The sequence below is a fragment of the Tetrahymena thermophila genome (genome assembly GCF_000189635.1).
Source record: "Tetrahymena thermophila SB210 genomic scaffold scf_8253930, whole genome shotgun sequence".
Classification (NCBI taxonomy): Eukaryota; Ciliophora; class Oligohymenophorea; order Hymenostomatida; family Tetrahymenidae; genus Tetrahymena; species Tetrahymena thermophila.
In genome coordinates, this window is record NW_002475978.1 from 16,906 (window position 1) to 37,587 (window position 20,682).

General features: G+C 22.8%; 7 protein-coding genes across 7 annotated transcripts; 2 read left to right on the plus strand and 5 right to left on the minus strand. All coding sequences in view use genetic code 6, as the record gives it.

Annotated features, from left to right (window-relative positions):
* Positions 1-800: 800 nt before the first annotated feature.
* On the plus strand, positions 801-2,282 carry TTHERM_00940280 (transmembrane protein, putative; the record flags this gene model as incomplete). Its single annotated transcript, XM_001026888.2, has 6 exons — positions 801-826; positions 1,072-1,254; positions 1,479-1,568; positions 1,670-1,759; positions 1,902-1,989; positions 2,085-2,282. The coding sequence occupies 6 exons, from the start codon at positions 801-803 to the stop codon at positions 2,280-2,282; spliced, it is 675 nt and encodes a 224-aa protein (XP_001026888.2).
* A 1,089-nt stretch (positions 2,283-3,371) lies between these two features.
* TTHERM_00940290 (amine-terminal domain cyclin) lies at positions 3,372-5,448 on the minus strand (the record flags this gene model as incomplete). Its single annotated transcript, XM_001026889.3, has 6 exons — positions 3,372-3,509; positions 3,574-3,889; positions 4,041-4,169; positions 4,372-4,538; positions 4,768-5,167; positions 5,219-5,448. 6 exons carry the CDS (start codon positions 5,446-5,448, stop codon positions 3,372-3,374), a joined length of 1,380 nt encoding a protein of 459 aa, XP_001026889.3.
* A 1,069-nt stretch (positions 5,449-6,517) lies between these two features.
* On the plus strand, positions 6,518-7,069 carry TTHERM_000940291 (transmembrane protein, putative; the record flags this gene model as incomplete). The annotated part of the gene is made up of 1 exon (XM_012800788.1): positions 6,518-7,069. One exon carries the CDS (start codon positions 6,518-6,520, stop codon positions 7,067-7,069), a length of 552 nt encoding a protein of 183 aa, XP_012656242.1.
* A 145-nt stretch (positions 7,070-7,214) lies between these two features.
* Positions 7,215-7,406, minus strand: TTHERM_00940300 (hypothetical protein; the record flags this gene model as incomplete). Its single annotated transcript, XM_001026890.2, has 1 exon — positions 7,215-7,406. The coding sequence occupies one exon, from the start codon at positions 7,404-7,406 to the stop codon at positions 7,215-7,217; it is 192 nt and encodes a 63-aa protein (XP_001026890.2).
* Positions 7,407-8,906: 1,500 nt separating this feature from the next.
* TTHERM_00940320 (MORN motif protein) lies at positions 8,907-11,627 on the minus strand (the record flags this gene model as incomplete). The annotated part of the gene is made up of 3 exons (XM_001026892.3): positions 8,907-9,349; positions 9,413-9,573; positions 9,664-11,627. 3 exons carry the CDS (start codon positions 11,625-11,627, stop codon positions 8,907-8,909), a joined length of 2,568 nt encoding a protein of 855 aa, XP_001026892.2.
* A 678-nt stretch (positions 11,628-12,305) lies between these two features.
* Positions 12,306-16,878, minus strand: TTHERM_00940330 (Von willebrand factor type A (vWA) domain was originally protein). Its single transcript, XM_001026893.2, has 9 exons — positions 16,690-16,878; positions 16,492-16,585; positions 16,308-16,428; positions 15,739-16,249; positions 15,001-15,293; positions 14,430-14,791; positions 14,294-14,369; positions 13,063-14,218; positions 12,306-13,006 (listed from the first exon to the last, which is right to left on the minus strand). The coding sequence occupies exons 1-9, from the start codon at positions 16,760-16,762 to the stop codon at positions 12,453-12,455; spliced, it is 3,240 nt and encodes a 1,079-aa protein (XP_001026893.2). The 5' UTR covers positions 16,763-16,878; the 3' UTR covers positions 12,306-12,452.
* A 668-nt stretch (positions 16,879-17,546) lies between these two features.
* TTHERM_00940340 (CAF1 family ribonuclease) lies at positions 17,547-19,917 on the minus strand (the record flags this gene model as incomplete). Its single annotated transcript, XM_001026894.3, has 4 exons — positions 17,547-17,861; positions 17,908-17,992; positions 18,051-18,239; positions 18,299-19,917. The coding sequence occupies 4 exons, from the start codon at positions 19,915-19,917 to the stop codon at positions 17,547-17,549; spliced, it is 2,208 nt and encodes a 735-aa protein (XP_001026894.3).
* Between the last annotated feature and the right edge of the window lie 765 nt (positions 19,918-20,682).

Genomic DNA, 20,682 nt, shown 5'->3' on the forward strand with positions numbered 1-20,682 from the left:
ATTTTTTTAAAAATATTATTTGTTGCAGAAAAAAAGGTAATTAATTAATTTCTTACAAAATTATTTGGAAAATTGAATTTTATTAGATATCAAAATAGCTTTGTTCATACTTTACTTTTTTTGATCATAAACAATTATTTAATTTTAAAAGATTAAATTAATAGGTGTTTATACTGAATATTTAAAAATAGAAAAAAGAAAAATGATTTAACAAAAATAAATTAATTGTAACCTCCAATTGGTAGTTAATTAACATTTTAATCATCATTTAAATTTTCTTTTTTTTAAATAAAGTTTTTAAGCTCGAATTTAGAAACACATTTAAATATTTAAATAGATCTTTCGTAATAATATTTTAATTTGATTCAAATTATTTATTGGCTTTGATAAACTTAAAAAGAGCTAACAGAAAATAATTTCTTGCTCTTAATTATTAATAAAACTCCATAATTTTTATTTTTCTGAAATCTATTTAAGCTCATCATTTTATATTTTTTAAAGAGATAAAAATATACAAGATAAAGATAGATGCCTCAAAATTAGGTTTGGTTCTAGCAGATTGTACCAATTTATCTACTCTTTCTTACTCTAAACTTTTGGTAAAAAAACTAACAAACACAATTAATTTAAAAAACAAATAAATAAATATTGTTTTAATTTATTTAATGCATGAACTAACTAACTTTTTAAATAGTTTGTTAATTTTTTATCATAAAAATATTTTTTATTTTTAATAATAAATACAGTTTTAACAAAATAACTAATAATGGCTTATATGATTTGAGCTCTGCATTAAAATAATGCACTAATCTATAAAACTTATCTGGTTAAATTTACTTTATAAATATATTTCTTTTATTCAATCATTTAACAAATAAATAAATGAAAAGATATTTTTTTAATTGGCTTCTATCTTATTAAAATTTCTAGATGCAAATATTTTTAATAACCTTACTAACTCTTTTATTAACTATTCCTTATTTTTTAGAAAATTTGAATAATATGATCCAATGGGATTTAATTTAATAAATAAAACTAAAAATATATTTACTGTCACACTTAATATTTTAGGTACTGTATATTTCTTCAAGTATTTTCATTTACTTTTTAACACTTTAAAATTACAAAAAACAATTAAAAAATAATTAAAATATTTTAAATGGAAACAACATTGGTGATGTTGGGGTTTCAGAGATAGGATGAATTTTCATTTATTAAATACATAAAACTTACAACATTAGAGCTTTATTTAAGGTAAAATAGTTCTTTAATTTTATTTACAAGTCATAATTTCTATGCTTATTCCTAAATTAAAACAATCTAATAATATTAATAATTATTTATTTATTTATTAAAAATTATTATTATATTTATTATAAATAATTAATTAACACTAATTTTCAGTATAGCACAATTAAAATTTTATTGTTATTTATTGAAATAATTTATTGATATATCAACTAAAATATCTTTTAAAGTTAAAATAACATTGGGTAAGAAGGTGTTTCTAACTTAGGTTCTGCTTTAGTGAATTTAACTAGCCTTACATCCTTAAATCTTAATTTGAAGTAATATTTTGAAGAAATTCTAATTTTTTAATAATAATTAGCATTTTTTTTTTTTGTTTTTCAAAGAAAGACATAAAGGTAATTTTATTATTTGCAAACAGGTATAATAGAATTTAAGCTTAAGGTTTTTCTCTTTTAGGTAAAGCTTTAGCAAGGTGCTCTAATCTCTAAATTTTGAAAATTTTTCTATAGTAAAACTAATTCATTTATTTAGATAATTTTAATTAAAAAAACAAATTTAAATAAAATACTTAAATCAATTAATTTTATTTAAAAATAACAATTCTTTAAACATAGGAATATTAATAACTATATAAAATATATTTCTTAAAGGCACAACTTAATAAGAGATAGTGGAGCATCTGATTTGGTTTTTAATTTAGTTAGCTGTAGTAATATCAAATCTTAGTCTTTTACTGAGGTAAGATATTTATTTATTTATTTATTTTATTTTTTTGTTTTTTTTTTAGTTTAAAATAAAATGACACTATTATAAATTATTAATTTTCATAAAAGTTAAAATAATATAAGTATCTAAGATGCTAAAATGTTTGTTCAGCATTATTAAACTTTTCTAAACTATCTTATTTGGAGCTTGATCCAATGTAATTTTTTGAAATTGATTTTTTACTTTTTCATTAAAAAAAAATTACTGTAAAATATTACAGCTTTTTAATTGATAAATAACATACTTAATACTAATAATTAACCTGATTAATATCATATTATTAAAAAAAAATGAATTGAAACTTATTAATAAAAATGAATGAAATAATAAAAATAAATACTCAAGAATTTTATTTCTAATTTTTTTTTTTCATTAAAAGAAAAATATGGATGGTATGTATCTTATTACTTACATATATTTTTTATTTTGAATCTTTAAAATTTTATTTAGATTTATTTCAACAATAAATTAATAGGTAAAATTAAATAAAATAGATTTAATAAAAAATCTAAAATAAACTTCAAAAAATAAAGAAAATGGTTATTAAATCTATAAATATTTGATTTATTTGGTGTTAACTGGTTGATAATAATTTGAAATATAAATTTACATTAGTATTTATCCATGAATATACTTTTGTAGTGAAATTTAAATATAAATCATAAATAAATAGAATAACTAGTTTTATCAATTTTTATTTTTATTTTTTTTTAATATTTCATCTTTTATGTACTAAATTAGTTTATACTTTAAATCCTCATATATTTTTAATCCTGAAATTAAAATATCACTTATTTTGTAGGCTCAAACATTTTTTTTAATTTTTAAAACAAAGACCTTAAATAAAAAATTATATGAGAATCTAAAGTAATTTAAAATTAATAATTTCTAAAATCTAAGAAATAAACAATTTCTGTTTGAACACAAACCAACTTTTATTTCACTACTAGTGTTAATAGATCAAACAGCTTTTATTAATCAAATATAAAATAATTCAATTTTTTTTGAAAAATGTTAAAAATTGTATTTAATGATTTATAAAATATTGAGAAAATTTAATAAGATTATTGATAATAAAATATTAACTACAAATATATTTATATATATATTTTTATAAGTATCTATGCATAACTAATAATTGCTTAACAAAAGTGAGTAAAATTTATAATTTATGTATATAATAAAGATGAAGTCAAACTTTTTAAGAGCAGTTGACTAAGAAATTAATAATTTATATAATTGCTGATTTGGAAAATTAAATTCAAACTAAATTTGTTTGAATTTCTAGCTCATTCATATTCATATTGATTAGACAAATAAGCTTTTTTGATTTTGGATTAGAGAGAATTATTATATCAATAGTGGAATTTCTCGAGATTTCTAAGTTCAGGATACCTTTGGTTAAAAGAAAAGACAAAGTTATTAACCCTTTAAATGCATTCTTTAGCATTTTAATGTTCAGATTAGGATATAAGCTCAAACATTTTCTCCATCTATTTATATGTAAAATATAAATTTAGAAATGAGTTTTATTGAAAATAAATAAAAAATAAATACAATTTAAACTTCTTGTTAAATCAAATCGTTATAAGGAGAAATACTGTCGCCTTTTAAATTCGAAAAATAAACTTTTAGTGAAACTACTATAGCCGAGAAAGCTAGTATGTGAGATTTGTAATCTAATAATTTGTCATCATGAACACATTACTTCAAAATATAGAGTGAAAAGTGAGTTAGCTATAAAATTGTTTGGTTTGTTTCAGAAGAGAATATTTTATATAAATAGCGATTCAGATAAGTATGAGTTGTTGGGAAATCTATTTTCATATCAACAATTCTTAAAATTTCATATTCTGCTTCTCTTATCTTTTTCCTATTTTTTAGTTTGTTTTGAAATTATTTTAGAGCAGGATTAAAAGCAATCATACAAATTTTAAAATTATTTGGAAGGAACCAAAATGTTAGTTAGTTAAAAGAATCAAGTAAAATATTTTAGAAAAAAGATATTAATAATAAATATTTACTCAGTAAATTTGTTGTGTCCAACTTTTTCAACAATATCATCTAGACTGATGTGAGAAATGTCTTCTTGCTTTGTGGCTAAGAACATAGCTGCAATACCAAATAAATGAACATCTGATTCAACAAGTTTTCTATTTTACAAATTAATTAATTTTAAACAAAATTTAAAAAGGGTTAAAAAATGTTAAAATAAATTTTAATGGTTAAAAACATATTTTTGTTTGGGAAATTATTAAATTTCGTAGATAATCTTGAAGTTAAGACATTCATTTCTTTAAAGTGAATCCTAAAGATAAATTAGATTTTGGGAAGAAAGTAATTTTAAGTTTTTACTTTGTTTATTTCTTAAAAAATAAATCAAGAAGACCAACAGCACGAAAGTAGGTTTTATCGGAAGATGTTTGCTTGTAATTACCAAAAACTTCAATCATCCAATCAACCATTTTAGATCTTAGAATTGAAGGAATTTTATGGTTCTTGAGGCAATTAGATAAATCAACCTTTGGTTTTAAAAACATTATTAATTTTTCTAGAAAAAATCTTTTTTAAATTAAGGTATCTTTTGAATTAATCAAAGATACAACAACAAAAAATCTGATTATTCTAATGATAAAACTATTAAATACTGAATAATCTGTTGTCTCAAAGAGCTTAATATAATTAAACAAATACCAGCAAAACAAAAAAGAAGATAGATAGATAGATAAATAAAATGAAAAAAATGTTTACTTCTTGATTGAGGAGATTTAAATCCTCATAATCTCCATATAGTTAATTGTACCTCCATTATCTATCACGAAGTTTATCGCTATTAAAGTGTTAGCCAATTTGTTAATTTCCTTCCTCACTATCAAAAGAATCGTCTTCGTCTTCCTCCATTATGTTTTATTGCTCTTCATAAAAGGCAATTTCTTATTTATCATCCTCCATGAAATTCTCTTTATCAATTTAGCTTTCGCAGATAATTTATCCACTAGTGAATCCAATCTTTAAGTTCTTTTTAGCCTTCTCTAGCTTTTTTTCTTTTAAGATTTCCTCTTGTTCCATTTTAGAGGTAGAAAGGAACATCAAAGCACTGTTTTGTGACTTCTTGTTGCATTATTTATTGTTTTAGAGCTTAGGTCCAATTCTAAAATTAAAAGCAGGTTAAGCAAAAGCAGTAAATAATTAAAAATCTTACTTAGGAATGTCCTTTTTGTTGGGATTTTTGTTGTTGTTGTTGTTATTGTTATTGTTCTAGTCTTCCATTTATTTAATCACGAAATCAATAGTATTTAGATTATTTGCAAGCAAAAGGTTTTTTTATATTATTTATTATTTTTTTTGATTTTATAATTAATTATTAAACAAATATTGATTAGTGGTTATTATTTAAATCGTTATAAAATAATTGAAAATATAATGAAGCATTGAAACTATGAATTGAAAACGTAATTAATTAATTAAAATAATTGATTTTTATAATCATAATATTAAATCAAGTGAAACTTTAATGTATCTTTAAAGTATCTATCTCTTTTCTGATAAAAAAACAATCTAATTAAAAATCATCTCAAAAATAAATTGTAATCTCAAATTTAAAATTCTACAATCAAATAAATTTAATTTTCTATGATTTTCTTTCATTTCTTAAAATTTCTTAACAATATTTTGTGTAAACTTCTTATAAATCCTTTAAAAAGTGCATTTTTCTTATTTTTTCTATTCTTATTTTAACTTTTTCATCTGTTGATCTCTCGAAAATTTTTATTTTTCATAGCAAATTGGGTCTTTTTGTAAAAATTATATATCTAATATCTTTAACAACTGAAAAATATGAATTAAAAGTGTGGTTAACTTTAAATTTTATTTAAAGTAACAGTAATTTTTAGCTTTTAAAGATTTAAAGCAAACATATTGATGTATTTTCTAACTTTTTTAAATTTTGCTTTTCATAATCTTGAGTAATCAAAAAAAAAAACTATTTCTCGTTTGTTGGTAAATAATTAATACAAATCATAGATTAGAATATATATTAACAGGGAGTTATAGACATTCTTTCCAAAAATAGGAAATGTTATTTATAAAAAACCTTCATAAATCTAAATAATTTATTTTAGTATTTATTTGAATATAACAACTTCATAAACGTAATTAAAAATGATTAGTAAAATATTTTATATTTTAAATGATCAATAATTGATCTTTAATAACAAATATTTTCTTGTAGATTTCATGATATTTTGAAAATTCTTAGAAAAGAAATTAAAAAAGGAAATTTACTCGAAAAAATTTTAATAATCTGTTCTTAATCATATCTTAAATTGAAATTATATCAAAAAAATCTTATAATAATTTAATTAAAATATAAATATTAAAAATCAAAGCATTTATTTCACAGTAAATTAAAGGTGATAAATAAATAAGTAGCTGAGTCTGTCAAATTAGACTTTATATTTATATTTCTATATTATTTTCTTTTATTTAATCTTAGATTTTTATGTATTTGTATTGTTAATTTATTTGTTTATTTGTTTAGTTTTATTTATTGTTTTAATTTTTATTTATTTATTTATTTTATTTTATTTATTTTCATTTTTATTATATTTTATGTTTTTATGTGCTATTTGTTAAGTTTTTTTTGTGCTATTTGTTTGGTTTTTTTGCTCTTTTATTTTAGTTTTTCTCTTTATTATTTATTTATTTTTTTAATTAAATCTTTTTTTTTAGAGTCTTTTGCTTCAAAATGGCCTATTTTTATATTAGTTAATATAAAATTATTGGAAGACGGACTAGGTCAACGTCTTATTTGGGAAAAGACTAACTTTTTGAAAAACTGGGCTTTGTAAACAAGAATTTTTCTCCTCAGATTTAAAAAACTTCGTTTGAAAGTTTGCATAGTTCATACTATCTCAAGTTCTTTGTTCCATTTTATTAGCTTCGAGATTATCTAATAATTTTTGGAACGAGATAAAAAGAAATGGATATTTTATCTACGGGCTAGATAAAAAATCCAAATTCTTATTAAAAACTTCGATAAGAACTTTATTGATTTCTGACTATGTTGAAAGCCAAGTGGTAGCCTCTGCTCGGGGAAAACGCATCACGATCCAGGCTTAAAAAACTTGTACCCGAGCTTTGGCTGCACCTGTATTTCTTATTACCAAACTTTCAATCCTTGAATTCAAGTTGACTTCTCACTCACTCTCTAACTTCTAGGAAAAACTTAGGAGCATTGTTGCTTATTTCCTCTCAGCAATTTCATTATGAAAATCCTTTTCGGAGTTACCAAGCTGAAATTGGAACTTTATCCCGAAATCGGCATCGCGTAAAATGCTCACTTTATTTGAATGTGTTCTTTTGCAAGAATCTTTAAAGTGTGTTTTCATATTACTTTTGCATCCCCGAAGAAATAAGTTAAATGCAAAATAAATTGCATTTAAATTTCCGAATGAATTAAAAAAACCTTTTAAAAACTTGGTTTATTAGAAAGCGAGGGTCTCCTGAACAAGGTTCAGCATTTACCGAAAGGAAGACGATTTAAAAATAAATGGATTGTAAATTCTTGTCTGTTGGTGCTTAAATTAATTATTTTTATCTGCATACTTTGCTTTTTTTATGCTTTTTAACAGATTTTTGTTTTTTTAATTGATTTATTTGAAAAATCAAAAGAAAATAATCAATCTTAATTTTTATTTCAAAATTTAAATTCATAAATTTAAGATATTGAGCGCCTTTCCTAAATTTAAATTTTTGATATATTTGGATTGGCAATTTAATTTCTTATAATAATTTTTAATTAAAAAAATTAGAAAAAGGAAAAAAAAAATAATCAAAAAAGAGAAACAGAAAATTTAGCATCAAAGTTTTTTAATCCCCAACAGTCAGGGAAAAATCGTGCAAACAAAGTTTTTAAAGTGAAAATATAAATAAATATGGCATAAATTTTCTGTGAACTCTAATAAATCTCGATTAAGTCGAAGTGAAATATCAAAACTATTTTTAAAATACACAAATCAACAAGTCTCCTCATCTCTCTACTCTTAAAATTAGTTAATTTATAAAAATATTTTTTAAAACTAGGCATCTAAAAAAGATATTAAGAAGAAAAAAGCATTAAAAAAGATAATAAATAAAAATAATAAAAAGAAAACAAGAATAATTAAAAAGGAAAACAAAGATAAAAACAAATAAACCCAAAATAAAAAATAAAAAAAATTAAATTAATAAGTAAAAAGAATAACTACGCAAACAATTTATTTTGCTTCTGATACAAATTATGCTTTATTTTATTTATATTATGAAATATTTTTTTAAAAGAAATGTATTTTCAATCTAAAATTGTATCAAGGCAACTACACAGTGCTTAATTTAATATTTCTCCATTTATTTAGTCAAAAATAATATTAATATTGATTATATAATTTGTTGAATTGTCTAGTATCCTTATGATTTTTTTAGTTTTTATTTATTGAATTCTGAAAATAGTGAAGTATCAAAAAATCAAAATAGAAGAAGGAACAATTTGCAAAAAAAGTTGAATTTCATTTCAAAATATAAAATATTATCAAAATATTAACAATTTTGTTGTTTTTTTATTAAAGAACATATAAGAAACTTAATAATTTCTAACTAAATCTTATATTTAAAAAATATTTATTTGTTTTTTAGTAAAGAACAGAACAGATAAGAAACTGTATAATAACTAGCTAAATCTTATATTTTTAACAATTTTTTTATAAAAAAGTTTATTTGAAATGGTTATTTCTTTTGTATTTTATTTTCTATCTAACTTGGGTAATAAATATTATTGAATTTTTATTAAATTTTTTTGAAATAAATTATTAATTTTTCTTTTACAAAATACTAAAATAAATTATAAACAAAAATCATTTGGTTGAACCAGGTTTTGAAAATTAAAGTTAAAGTTTTTTTTCTTGTGCTGATGTATCTTCAGAATCTGGTATCCACCTAATTTGTTTTCCGTCTTACCATTCTCCCTTTGACTTTTATCCATTTTTTTGTATTATATGTCCTATGCCATGAGGTTAGTCATTCAACCAATATCCTTCATATGTTTTTTCGTTGTTAGGCCAATGGAATACTCCAAATCCTTCTTTTTTGTCATTAAAATAGTTTCCTTCGTAAATTCTATCATCAGGCCACTTGAACCAGCCTTTTCCATTCATCTTTCCACTAGACCATTCACCTCTATATTCTCTTCCATCTTTCCATTTATAGATGCCATAACCATGAATTTGATTTTTATAAAAATACCCATCATAGCTGCTTCCATCAGGCCATGTAAAGACCCCTTTTCCGTCTCTGTAACCTTTTTTATTTTTAATTTTGACCATTTATTTTTAAATTAATTAAAATTTTAGTAAATATTTACCTTAACGATAGTAACCTTAGTAAACACTACCTTAATTCCATGTTTTTACACCATACCCATCATACAAATCTTCAAACCATTCTCCTTCGTATTTAGTTCCGTTTGGATACCTATAAATACCTCTTCCATGAGCTTTGCCATTCATCCAATCACCTTCATATCTATTTAAAAAAGCAAAAAATACCAATTAATAAAAATATTTTTAATTTAATTTAAAAAAATTTTAAATAACGTTTAAATTTATTATTTACATATTGCCATTAGGATGAATAATTCTTCCATATCCATTAGCTTAGTTATTTTTCCAGTAACCTACATAGACACTTCCATCTTTTAAAATCCCTAAACCTTTTCCATGTCTTTAGCCATCTTTCCATTATCCACTGTAGATTTAGCCATTAGTAGTGTTTTTCATGACAGGTAGTGTAGAGTACTCAGAATCTGTATGATCAGTAGGAAGTATGTATTAAAATTCTCCTATTTACTTATCTGCAGCTTCAGTTAAGCTTTTAATATCTGGTACTTCTTCTTCATTTATTTAAATCCACTCCTCTTTTGGCTTATTTCTTTCTTAGTTTTCTTTTTAAATATCTCTTATTTTATATACAGGTAAAGAGCCTTGTTGATTTAATTGTTAATTCTCTTTTTAATTATTTTCAGCTTTCGTTGCAGATTCTCCTTGTTACTTTTTATCAGCCTCTTACTTTTAATTATTATATGCTATTTAAGATTCTGGAGAGGTTGCTTCTTTAACATTGCTACCATTTTGTTTCTAATTGCTGTCTTAATTTTTAATTTAGCTGCCTGTATTATTTTAAGGAGGATTATCAACATACATAAGATCCTTTAGAAGTGAGAAACTTCCATTATTTTTAGAATTAGAATCTTTAAAAGGACTAAAAGGCATATTTGATTCATGGTTATCTTAAGAAAGAAGTGAATCATTTAGGTTAGATTGGCTCAATCTCTAGTTATTACCTCTTTTTTTATTGTTATTTTCCAAATCAAGAAGAAGAATGCAGTCGTTTAGATTAAATTTAGAGCCATTATTCCCTATTTAGTTTTTATCAAACTTTACTGTTTTATAACTTTTAGTATTTCTTTGCATGACTGGGTAGTGATTATTGTTGGATTAATTCATTGAATTAAGCAAACTTCTTCCATTAAAGGAGTTATTATTAGGATTAAGAACTTCTCTTTTTAGCATGTACTGCTTGTTAGGAGCTGATCTTTCATTTTAATAACCTGAAGGATCCGTTATCAATATTTATGATTTATTTTTATCTGATGAGCGAGGTCTTGCATAGTTAGGAACATTTTTTTGGTTAAACCTTGTTTCTGAAGAATTACGTCCTATAGTAGGTAGTTTAGTGGTCTAACCTTAATTTTTATTTTGTTATTCCCCTAAACTTTAGGCTACAATTTCTTCCATTTTTTTAATTTATCCTCCTAAATCTCTAATTAAATTATCAGTTTCAATAGTTAACTAGCTAAAATATTAATCCAATCTATCATTTGCAAAATAAAAGAATTTGTTCCTAGATATAGATTTTGAATTAGATAAATACTCGCTATAATTCTCATTTCTGTAAATTTTTGTTAAAATTTCAATATCCTCTTTAGAATGCAGTTTATAACTACGGTGAAGAATTTTATATAATTCATTATTAAACTCATGAATATCATCGCAAATATCTTAATTTTCTGCTTACTCGTAGATATTTTAAGTTGATTCAATAATAGTTGATATTCTCTCCCTAGATATTTTTATAGATCTTTAAAAAGATTTCACTAATTCATTCAGCTTATCTTTCACAGTTTTTTGTAACCTTTACTAAAATATCAATTTAATGTCATTTTCTTCCACCATTTCTTCAAAACGCTTTGTCAATTTCTCAGCATCAACAACCACCTTTGACGAAAATTCCTTAAGTTTAATAACTTTCTCCTTTTAATGGCTTCCGTGATAAAGTTATTTGCAATACATGCAGCATAAACGACTCTCTGCTGTACAATCTTTATATGTGCAAATATAATCTATTCTTTCACGCTAATGATCCTTAATATTGCATTTAAATTCATTATCTACTTAAAGAAGATGATTCGAATTTTGAGAATTTCCATTGTTATTTGAGTAACTTCCATTATTATTATTATTGTTCATTGTGCGATTATATGAAATAGAGTTTGATGACAATGTATTAGCTTTTCTCATATTTATAAATATCTTTTAAAATGCAGTATCCTATAATAATAATCAATATTCTATGACAAATTTTAGTTTCTTTCCAGGTATTTTCTATTATCAAAAAGTATGAGGACTTTAATTCGAATAATACTAAAACTTTAAAAGCTATTTTATAATGAAAAAAAAAGATCTACTTCCTAAAAGCGAAGTTATATGTTTTGCTTTTTAGTTAATATTTTAAGCTTTGTAATATAATATTAAAATATAAAAAAGGTGAAAAACTAATTTTTGATTTTTTTTTTTTTTAATTAGCTTTCTATAAAATAGAGATTGAAATAAGTGGTAAAAACAAGTATTCTAATTTAGAAATTAAGGTTTTTAATGGATATTAGATTCTGCTATCACTTCACTTACAATCCTCTTCCACTCAATACAATTTAATATTAAAAAAATAAAAAATCTTTAAGTAGTGGTCATAATTTATTATTATAAAAATTAAATATTTTGATTTGTCATTTCAAGATATTATTTTTAAAATCCACAAATAAATTTGTTTCAGTTTTATATCTATCAAGTAACAAAATAAAAAAAACAATATCATAAAATGTTATCTTTGATATAAAGAAGAAAGAATATTTAATAAATAAAATTTGATATAAATAAAAACTTAGCTATTATTTATTTATTTATCTTTTATTATCAAATTTAGGCAATAAAATTAACTTATGAATAAACAAATCGAAATAAGGAAATATTTTATAATTTATAATTGAAAGAATATTGTTGAATACATTAAAATATTAATTAAACTAATTGTATTTATTATTAATTTGTTTAAATTTTAAATAATTTTCAATTGATTATTTCAGAGGATTGTTAAAGCTATTTAAAATAATCTTTAAAGTTTTTTAAAGTCATTATGTTAAACAAACCTCCTTAGAGGTCGTATAAAACATTTTTTTATATTTTTTAGATTTCCTTGTCAAGAATATAATCTAAGTCATTTTTACTTTAATTTTATGAAGGACTTTTAAATGTCATCACATCCTTGACTAGTACTTCAATTTATTCAAAGTCAGAATCGTTTGTAATTTTCATAGATTTTCTGAGCATTTAAATTATTTCTTCAACCAATTTTCTATCCTTTTCGACTTGCTTGGATTTCTTTTTACTTTCGATTCCTTTTATTTTTGCTAGTTTCTCTAATTTTTGGCTTGTTTGGGATCTATTTAGAGCATCTGTTATAGCTTTTAGTTATTTTTTAGAGAATTCCTCACAGAGTTCTGGCATTTCTCCTATTTCATTAGCTCCATTTTCAGCCAAAAATTAAATTACTTTATCTATGTCTCCTCCAACCAATTAAACTAAATCAACTCCTGCTGCTTGTACAGCTTTAACCACTTCATCTATTTTTAAATGTTTAATTAATTTACATAAAACTTGATAATTAAATTCATTTTACCATATATTTATTAATTCAAAACTTCAGCATTGTTTTACTTCACCTAATCTATATCAGATGAATTTTTTTTAAGCTCTTAAACAAGAGATTGCATTTTAGTTTTGCTCAGACAATCTTAAATTTTATCATTTAAAAACAAAGATTCAGCTCCATCATAAATCATTTTAGGCTCAATCTGTTCTCTAAAATACTGCTCAAGATTAGGTATTTCAGATTATAAAATATATAACACGTTTGCATCTTTAGCTGCTTTACAAAAAGTTTTAAATAAATCAATTTAAGGTTCCTCAACTGGCTCTATTTCTGGTAAAACTTCTTCTTATACGACTTCTTCTTCTTCAGGCAAGCCAAGTTTTTATCTCATACGACGTTTAATCATTTCTTTCTGCATATCATTTTAATATGGATCCATTTCTAAATTATTAGCTTTACTCCTTTGTTCCATGTGAGCCCTTTGATTTGCTAAAATTTTATGTAAACCCTCTCTCTCAAAATAACCTGGTTATAGAGCTTATCTACTTTCTATTAAATCGTTTCTAAGCATGAGAAGCTCTGCTTAGCCTCCTAACTATGCACGCTCAATATCTTCTAAACGCTCTGCTAGTATTTATTACCCTTATTTATAACGCTTGTTTTAAGCTTCTTCTATACAATCTTGTAGAGCTTTAGCTCCCTTCACACGCAAGAAATTCATTTGAACTTCTTTATTGTAAACATCCTTAATCTATTTTGGGATGACTGCATTTTAACTATAAACTTAAAGATTAAGAATAGCTTATCTTTTTATTCTTTATGGCTAACTTGCAATAGTAAATGCAGTAATTTCAACAATAACAAACGCCATCTCTGCTCCATTTTATACGAAGTTTTAATTAACAAATGCTGGTATAAATAACTCACACATATAATCTTTAGATGTTCCTAAAAGAAGATGGTTGAGCTTTATACAGTACTCCCATCCACCATTTGTATCTTAATCAGTTAATAAATGCCACATATCTCCATAATTTCTAACTATGTTAACGTCTTTTGATAATTCTTTAACACTCTTTACTTTTATCAAAACGTCTTATCCTATAACACTGAATAAGCCACCAAGAGCATCGACGAAAAACATATCAACTTAATCTATTTTTTCTATGTAATAAAAAGATCCCTATTTTTTACAATAATCATTAAATATTTTTAGGATTTAAAAATACAAAAGTAACAATTTAAAAAAAATGTTTACATCTTTCAATTTACTAATTTAGTTCATCAAAATTGGATCATGGTCTCTACCAAATCCAAAGCAGTTTATAGAAAATCTTTATTTTTAATTAAAAGTAAAAAATAAAAATCAATTTGGTTAATTTTAAAAATTATACTATTCATTAATGCTCATATTTTTCAGAGTTACTGCTACTCTATCTTATGCTTTACTATCTAATCCATCACTAAGTAAAAACACTGATGTAACTGGGTTGCAATATTTTCTTGTCTTTATAAATTTGAATGCTTCTGTCATTCCTAAATTGATATCAGTTCCTCCTTATGCTCTTATATCAGAAATATATTATTTCAGTTTGAGTTTATTGGTTGTATCCATAGATTTCATTGGTCTAAATGTAACCTCTGAATTAAATAATACCAAACCTAATCTATCTTTTTCATCAAGCTAATCGATAAGGTAAAGCAATGTTTCTTTAAGCATGTTTATTTTCTCTCCGTGCATCGAGCCACTGTTATCCTATTTTTAGTATGATATTTAAGTATATCTTGATATTTTTTTTAATCGCCATAAATTGTTATTTTAATTCAATAAATTTTTTTAAATTAATAATTTCCATTTATTTTATGAAAAATTACAAATGACTTTTTATTAGAAATAAATTCAATTATTTTTTTTTTTAAAAAACAACAGTGTAAGTTTATTTTTAAGATTAAATTTAGAATTACCATGACACATATCAAGTCGATAGGAGGTCTTTAGTAAGCTTTTGCATCAAAATTACCTTTAGTATTTAATGAAATCATAACAGGTATTTGCTATGATTGTTCAAATAATTAAATATAATTTTAAGTTGACTAGATATTTATTTCGAGTTAATTTTCAAGCATTTGATGATCAGTGCTAATAAAATTAGGATTAAACGAGCTGTTGTCTAAGATTTAAGAGTTCATAGGACTTAATACTGGACTTTGATTTAAATTTCCTTACGATTTATTAGATAATCTATTTGCTTATTATTCTTTTTAAAAATAAATAGAAATTAAATTAAAATTTAATTAATAATAAAAATTATTTCGATATACAAAACTTGTTTAATGTTGACAATGACTCAATTTAGTAATATTAAAAATAAGTGATTTAATTAAATGATAGATCTCATTTTTATTTAAATAATATTCTATTTGGATTTATTAATGGGTGGAGAGCATTTAATTAAGTTTATATGTTACTTTTATTAAGCTATTTTCTGAAAAAAAAATTGATGATAGTGCAAATAATTCTGGATTAATTTAATTTTTTCAGTAAAAATACAATTTACAACTCAAATTAAAAATCTTTTAGATCTTTCCTTTTTTTTAATGGTAATTTATGGCTCTTTTATTAAGTCGATTATTAGAAATTTTTTCATATATAAATTGAAAAATTGAATAGAAATTATGTTCATATAGAAAATTATCTATTACAAATAGGGTCATATGTGGAAGCTTGCATCTTTTTGTGTGGACTCTGTAAGCTGCTATTTGTAGATTTATTCAATAGCTTTAAATTCTATAACTGTTATTGATTGTTTCTATTAATTGGTGATTGTGATTATCTTACACTGCTGTGCATACTCTAATTAGCTTTGTTAGAGTTAAAGACGCTGAACGATTAATTATATTATTGTTAATACTATTGCATCGTTTATGCTACAACAACATCTCCATCTTATACTAATTTATAGAGAGGAGTATTATCTGATGGTAGAATATTACCGTTTATATGCAAAACTATGCTTTACACTTTAACTTGCTTAAGCTATGCTATATCCATGTAAACCTAACCTAATTTTGTATTAATGTCATGCTCTGTGTCAAATTCTTATATGTTATCATCTATATTCACTCTAATTACGAACTTTATTAACCCTTAAGGAGGAGTGCTTAACTATGCTCTTTGAATGTGAGTTTAATTACTCAACTAACTAAAATTAGCCTTAAAATTCATTAAAATACTTAAAATTAATGATTCAATTTAATCTTTAAAAAGTTACAAAGTTTTAGCTAAAATTTGGGGAGTTTTCATTATCCAACTAAGAAAGCTAGTTTATATTTGTCATACTTTTAGGACTAACAAAAAATGATTTTGATTTGTGAGAAATAGTTGCTTGAGTCCTTTTTAGCGATAATTTAAAAACTAATAAATAAATATTTATTATTTATAAAAGAAAAAGCTACGTATTAGATGGAGAAAAGTTTCCCAGATTATCTTGAGATTCAGCTCTTTTGAATGTTTGATTATTTTTTAGCTACTCGTTGTTCTTAAATACAACTTTTATAAATAAAAAATGTTTATTTAATGTAAGCTAAAATGTCAACAAATGATCAAATGAAGTAATATAAATTTTAGAATAAAAAAAATATCTAATCATATACTTTAAGAATCAGCATTCGATTTATCATTTATGTAGCTGAGCCTCATTTAGCTATTTTAGCTGTGATTCATCATTAGTTCAATTAAAATTCGCTTTTTCTATTTACTATTTAAAGAAATTTTAGAATTATATTATTTGATCTATTTATTAACAATTAATTTTTAAAGTTAGATCTATTTATTTTTTAATTGAAATATCCTTAATAATCAAGCTTATTTTCATTCATTCATTCTTTTTTGTCATCTTACTGCTTAAAATAAACAAAAAAGAAATATCAAATATTTGAAAATTTTAACACACAAATTATAATCCAATCATTTATTTGTGTATATTTTTTATTTTGACTTTAACTTTTTTAATTTAATAAAAATCATTAAAATTGTTAATTTTTTCGACTATTACATCTATTTATTAAATATTTTTAACTTAAGAATATATAAAATACTTCATAAGTAAAAATTCTAGCTCATATTTCAATTCTATCACTTTTCATTATAAATACCTTGTATATTCACTTTATTAATATTTTTAAATTAGTGACATAAATAGGTATTTTTACAATTATTCATGGTTTTTTATTACAAAATTAAATTTAAATATTCAGAGAAAAGAAGAAATTACACTATTTTATATACAAAGTGATATAAGATTCTCTAAATTAAAACCTTTAAATTAAGAGTATTTATATAGTTTTCGAGTTAATTTTTGTGATAATTTTATAATAATTCAATAAATTTTTAATTAATTTTATAATTTTTTATAATTTTTAAAAATAAAAGTAAAATTAAATTTTAAAATCTGGCTGGTTTATATATATAAAAAAGAATAATAAAATGAAAAATGTTATTAATAAATTAATCATTAGAAGCGAGGTTTTAATTCTGCTTCAAATTCTTAAAGTCTAAAGAAACCCATATCTCTTAAATCGAAGTGCTACATAATTTATGGGATTTCCTCTCTATTGACAAATACTCCAATTTTTACAAGGAATTGGCGCAAGTTTTATTTATTTACAGAATCCTCAGGACCATCACACAAACTTGTAAATAATTAGGCACTAGTTATTTATTTTTATTCTATTTTTTTTCTAATCTACTCAAGTACTATTTCAGAATTAAGTAAAGATTTCATTAGCTTTGCCATAAGCTCTCTAGTATCTTATCTCATATTTTTCTATACAAATTTAATTAATTATAAATAATTTAAAACAAAAACTTACTTCACTAATATAAGGCTTTCTAACAAATATGCTTTCAATATGAGAATAGGTTTTTGGCACAACCATATTGATGAACTCTTATTAACTTTTTTTATAAAAAAAGAATAAAATTCAATAAATATACTTTATTTTATTTAGCTTACTCTATTTTATTATTTTTATCAATAGAGTAACGATTAACTAAGAGTCTAACATCGTTTTATTCTGCTTGTATTCCTAGCTTTTTAAGTCCTTACACAAATTCCTCAACAATTATGTAACCAGACTCATTAGCATCGAAGATCTCATAAAACAATTAGACTGAATAATCTTACTATCTAACAATCTTAATTCTATTTAAATAAAATATAATTATTAAATAATGTAATATTTTATTCAAAATAAACATTACCTGTTATTTTCTATTTCTCTTTCTAAATCAATAATTGCTTGCATGTACTCTTTTACTAGATCAGTTGGTCTTTTTTCAAACATAAAGTTTAAATCTCTCTCCTTTAAAGCTTCTTCATTAATATAAAATCTCTACGCATCCTAAGAACTCAAAGTAGAGAATCTTACATTGTTTTGATTGAAATCTCTATTTTAATTTAAAAACTAATAACTTTGTCTAATGTTAAATGAGTCAATCCTGTTTTGAGCAACTAAATTTGACTAATAAAGAGATTAATTTTAGAATCTTTTAAACCCGCTTTAATCCAAAGATCTTTATCCTATTCTATCTTATTGCAGTCTGCTTTCTATCAATTTTCTAGTTTATAAATCTGTATCTTCTTTGAATACGATTTTTTGACTTGCTAAGAATGAGTATGGGGCACTTTAATTATTTTCAAACATAGCAGTTCTTTTTGCTGGTTCATATTGATTACTATAATTTGTGTAATCAAATGCAGGAGGTGCTACTTACGAAACATTTTAAGAATATAACTGCTAATTTTTATAGTTTTATTGTCCTTCAAATTGATTCCTTTCTTCGAATCTATATGTTGATCTTTAATTATTTTCGTTAGTTACTGATCTTTGATATGCATTGAATTGCCTTGTCTATTCATTCTATTGATTATACTGTCTATTGTATTCGAATTAATTTAATCTAGAATCGTCTTTTGAAAATTCTTGCCATCTTTAACTTCTTTATTCATCATACTTTTTAGAATAAGGTGATTTATTGGTAAATAAAGGTTTAGTAAAATCTTCATCGTTTGTTTAAACCCTATTGCTAGAAATAGGAGACAAAATTCTAATTTAGCTTGTTTATAGAATAGGCTTTGATTCTATTAAATAGCTTGTTTTTTAAGGCACTAAATGCACCTATGTTGTATTAGGTACACTAGTTGTAGTATAGGTTATATTAGGAGGATTTTATACAACTATATTTTGGTTTGGAACTTAAATTGGGACAGGTTAAATGTAACTTTACACAATAGGAATAGTATTAGTGGGTGTGGTTTAACTAACATAACTCATAGCAGGCTAATAAGAGTAGGTTACTAATTATGGCTGAGTTTATTATATTATAGGTTTATTGTTTATTAATTGTTATTGGTTTGATTACTAAATTATGCTGCCTTATTAAATTGTATTTTAGTTAGCTGTTATATTTTGTTAGGTATTCTATGCTTGATTATTATTTGTAATATTAGAAGTAACATTTTTATTTAAAATGTTGTTAGATGCACTGAAATTTTAAGCTAAAGCAGCAGATGATGATTTAATGAATTAAGGTGATTGATATGATTCATTTTGCTTAGAAGCCGTCTATTGATAGACAAAATTTTTAGGTGAGTGATTGCTTAACTAGCTTTGATTTTGGTTTAACTTTTTAGTATCTTCAAAGGGAGAGGCATATTTCCCTTAGGTAACTCCGTATGAATTGCTAGGAAGTGTAGATAGTAGCTATATAGTTTACTAACCATTTTGCTGTTGATTTAAATTATTGCTTTACAAACCCTTTGCATCAAGTTTGATTGGATTTGGGTTTTAGTAGTCGTAATTCAATGATGGCTAATACATTCAATGAAAACTATTTAATAAATTTAAAATAAAGATATATCACAAATTTTAATTAATTATATTAAAGATAATAAATTTATTTACCATGCAAATTTTTCTATTTAAGTTTTAAAGATAAATAAAAAAAATATTATTTACTGAGTAAAATTTATTATGGGGAAACAAACTGTATTTAAATTTCATTTTTATCTATTTTGAACGTTTTAAAGAATTTATTATATAAGCGAATTAATTTCCAAAAAAAGAATGAATGAATAAATGAATAAATAATATTTAAAATATTATATTTTTTAATTTTAAGATAAATTAAAAAATTGAAAACTGAAATATTTAAAATACTTTTAATTTATTTTAGTAAAAATTATTCATTTATATAAAAAATTCATAAAAAAGTATTTTATCAATATAAAATATTATCAAATAAATAATAATTAAAAGTAACTAACTTGAAATAAAATTTTATTTTAATATTTAAAGCAATTAATAATAATAACACTTTAATTTTAGAAATTTTATTTATGGCTGCTAACTAATGCTAGAATTTATTTTTTTCTTTATTTTAGTAAAATATTAGAAAAAAATACATTATTATTACGAGAATTTTATAAGTTTTTGAATAAATACGAAATCTTAAAATTAAACTAGCTTTATAAAGTTAATTTTATAAACTATTTATTTCAGTTACTGGTTCTATAGTATAGCGGTTAGTACTGGGGACTCTAAATCCCTTGACCTGGGTTCGAATCCCAGTAGGACCTTTTTTTT